Source organism: Triticum aestivum, chromosome 6A, assembly GCF_018294505.1.
Source record: "Triticum aestivum cultivar Chinese Spring chromosome 6A, IWGSC CS RefSeq v2.1, whole genome shotgun sequence".
Lineage (NCBI taxonomy): Eukaryota > Viridiplantae > Streptophyta > Magnoliopsida > Poales > Poaceae > Triticum > Triticum aestivum.
The window spans coordinates 538,483,419-538,486,000 of NC_057809.1; the positions used below are offsets into that span (position 1 = coordinate 538,483,419).

At 50.4% G+C, this 2,582-nt stretch overlaps 1 protein-coding gene across 1 annotated transcript; it reads right to left on the reverse strand.

The window, feature by feature from the left end:
- Nucleotides 1-492: 492 nt before the first annotated feature.
- LOC123130958 (photosynthetic NDH subunit of lumenal location 4, chloroplastic) lies at nucleotides 493-2,099 on the reverse strand. Its single transcript, XM_044550744.1, has 6 exons — nucleotides 1,681-2,099; nucleotides 1,480-1,572; nucleotides 1,289-1,349; nucleotides 1,114-1,182; nucleotides 824-941; nucleotides 493-745 (listed from the first exon to the last, which is right to left on the reverse strand). Exons 1-5 carry the CDS (start codon nucleotides 2,056-2,058, stop codon nucleotides 874-876), a joined length of 669 nt encoding a protein of 222 aa, XP_044406679.1. The 5' UTR covers nucleotides 2,059-2,099; the 3' UTR covers nucleotides 493-745; nucleotides 824-873.
- Between the last annotated feature and the right edge of the window lie 483 nt (nucleotides 2,100-2,582).

Below are 2,582 nucleotides of genomic sequence, written 5' to 3' on the forward strand. Positions count from 1 at the left end.
GGTGTTTCATTCATTTGTGTAGCGCCCCGCTTATGTACATATTGTTAAATTTTATTTATCGTGGATTATTTTGTCTTATGTTAAATTGTTAACGAATCATCTACGTGCATGAATTTGTATGGATTTGAGGTTTTCAGTGTGAGGGGCATGGTTGCTCAGATGGACAAAGGGGGACAGACGGCTTTTGTCCCGAACATGTCTGGTTGAAGATGCTCTAGAAAAGAACAGCCGTCATAACTGCGCATCTAGTTCTCAGGTACGGCCAATTCTTGGAGGGATAAAAGCCTACTAAACTCCAGGCTACCGCACGTGCGATCAACGAGAATCCCTGACGCTGTAAGCGAAATAACAAGGGCCCCTGACAAAAAAATGTGATCAACAAGAGGGTGCGACCGCTTCTGCGTGTCATAAACGTGAGCTGAGCTGTATCACCCCCTCACCGAGTCAAGCAAAGAGCGCGCAGAAGTTCGTCTCCGCTTGAGCAAAGACGGCTTCAGGAGAATCAGCAGCATATATAACACGACTCGACTTTACAGATGACAGAGTGACGCTTTACATGCTCCTCATATCATAATCAATAATGCTATTTGTACAGATTGCTTGCCCCCTACAGCGCCTTGCGCATCGGAAGCCGGAGAGCAACCGATTCCGCCACCTGAATGAATGAAGAACTAATAAATCTTTTTCTTCGTCTGCCCGCCTGTATAGTTCAGTATCCCGTGCGACGTCGTGCTTTGAAAAATGGCTGCCAGAGCAACGGAAACTGCAGGTGTAACCACTGACGAGCATGGAGAAAAAAGTTTATGAAGGGCTTGGATGCTACCTTGTACTGGACCTATGCTCAAGGCTTGTGTATTCGCTGCCGTCAGACGCTCACTTGTAGATGCCGACGAGGAGGATGTCGTATAGTATCGTGGAGTTCCCAGGAATGTTGCAGTCCCCTGTCAACGATTGATATAAGCTTTTCTGAATATGCATGCATGGGCTGAGTTTCTCAGGGGAGAAAACAAGCCAGGTCAAAATGGCACAGCCAATACGCGCAGTTGGCAGGCGGGGATCGATGCATCATATTCATACATTCCTCAACTGGAAACTAGGTTTTCGTTTTGGTACCTGAGAAGCAGCCTGCTGGTTCGGGTCCGTATGCCAAAATCGGAGGTATCATCAGCTTGCGCTTCCCACCTGTTAGCAGTTTCGAGACATCACAGTTCAGGAAAAGGTGAGAGTTTGTTTGGAACGAAATGCCGATGCTTGTAATGTACAGATGGCTGCTGCAGTCTGACAGTACCGACAAGCATGGGCGTCACGCCGCCGCCGCCGCCGATCCCCTGTTGAAGCCCTCGGAGGATCTGCAGATGGAAGAAAATAGAAGGGTTTAAGCCCAGACGATCACACACTGCTAAGAGAAAACTCTGCCTGCCTGTCTGCAATAATGAACATTGCATTTGCATCTTTCAGTAGTGAGCTAATGCTGCCCACCTTGCCTGCGCCGATGCGCATCGTCAGTGGCCTCCCGCGCTTGTAGCTGCTGTCGAACACTGTCCCGTCGGGGAACCTCGCCGTGTAGTGTATCTGACAACCACCGAGACAAAACGACGGGTTAAAACTTGAAATCCATCCATCCATCTAGGTGAAGCCAGCAGAGAACACGGCGATCGGCGCAGCTTCAAGGGCACCCACATTGATGAGCTCGCCGCGCTTGGGCTGCACGCCGGTGCCGACTTCGACGTCGCAGTACCCGAGCCCGGACTTGGCGAAGTCCATGTCGCAGAGCTTGTCCCCGACCGTCGCGAAGTACTCGATGCGCGTCGCGCCGGCGTCCCCGGCCGGGCACAGCAGCGCCGCGGAGGCCAGGAACCCCGCGCCCAGCGCGAGCACGCCCCTCCTGCCGCCGCTCGCCGGCGCAGCCGAAGACGTCGACGTCGACGGTGACGGTGACGCCGAGGAGTTGCAGGGCGCGACGGGGGCGAGGGCTCGGCCGCCGCCGGGTCGCGCGGCCGGAGGCGACGGGATTGGGCTGGAGGCCATGAGCGGCAGCGGGGAGATAGGAGGCGGCATGATGATTATCCCCAGACTGTGGCTGCAAGCCGCGCGCGGGCACGCCCGGGATGCTCGTTTTACGCGATGCTGGTTTGCCGCGCCGAGGCCCGGTGGGCTCTCGAAAATTCTTTTTCTTTTACCAGAACAGAGTTCTTTATATTCATTCAAAACATTTTGCGATACAGCGGAAAGTGCTCTTTGATCCCGAGCCCACATGCTCTTTGATAAACAGTAAAATTAAAAAATAGTAAAATATTTTGACCTTTTTGTGATAAACATCGATGAATCCTTTAAACTCATCCAAAATTTTGTGATGAAATAACATTCATGGAAGTCTAGGCAACAAAAACCAAATTCGATGCTTCAAAATGCTTTCAACAATAATTTTTTTTTGAAACATTGATTTTGCTTATTGGCACAAACCTCCTTGGATGTCATTTCATCACAAAGTTTTGCATGCAGTTGAGACATCCATCGATATTTATCACAAAAAAATCATATACTTTGCCTTTTCTATAATTTTTATTTCACTATTCATCAGA

What these genes read in the sequence shown, in the direction of transcription:
- LOC123130958 (XM_044550744.1), bottom strand. Translation starts at nt 2,058, where the DNA reads ATGCCGCCTCCTATCTCCCCGCTGCCGCTCATGGCCTCCAGCCCAATC. An exon ending in TGCGCATCGGCGCAGGCAAG is followed by an intron (nt 1,350 to 1,479) that starts GTGGGCAGCATT and finishes TTCCATCTGCAG; the next exon opens with ATCCTCCGAGGGCTTCAACA. An exon ending in CGTGACGCCCATGCTTGTCG is followed by an intron (nt 1,183 to 1,288) that starts GTACTGTCAGAC and finishes AACTGCTAACAG; the next exon opens with GTGGGAAGCGCAAGCTGATG.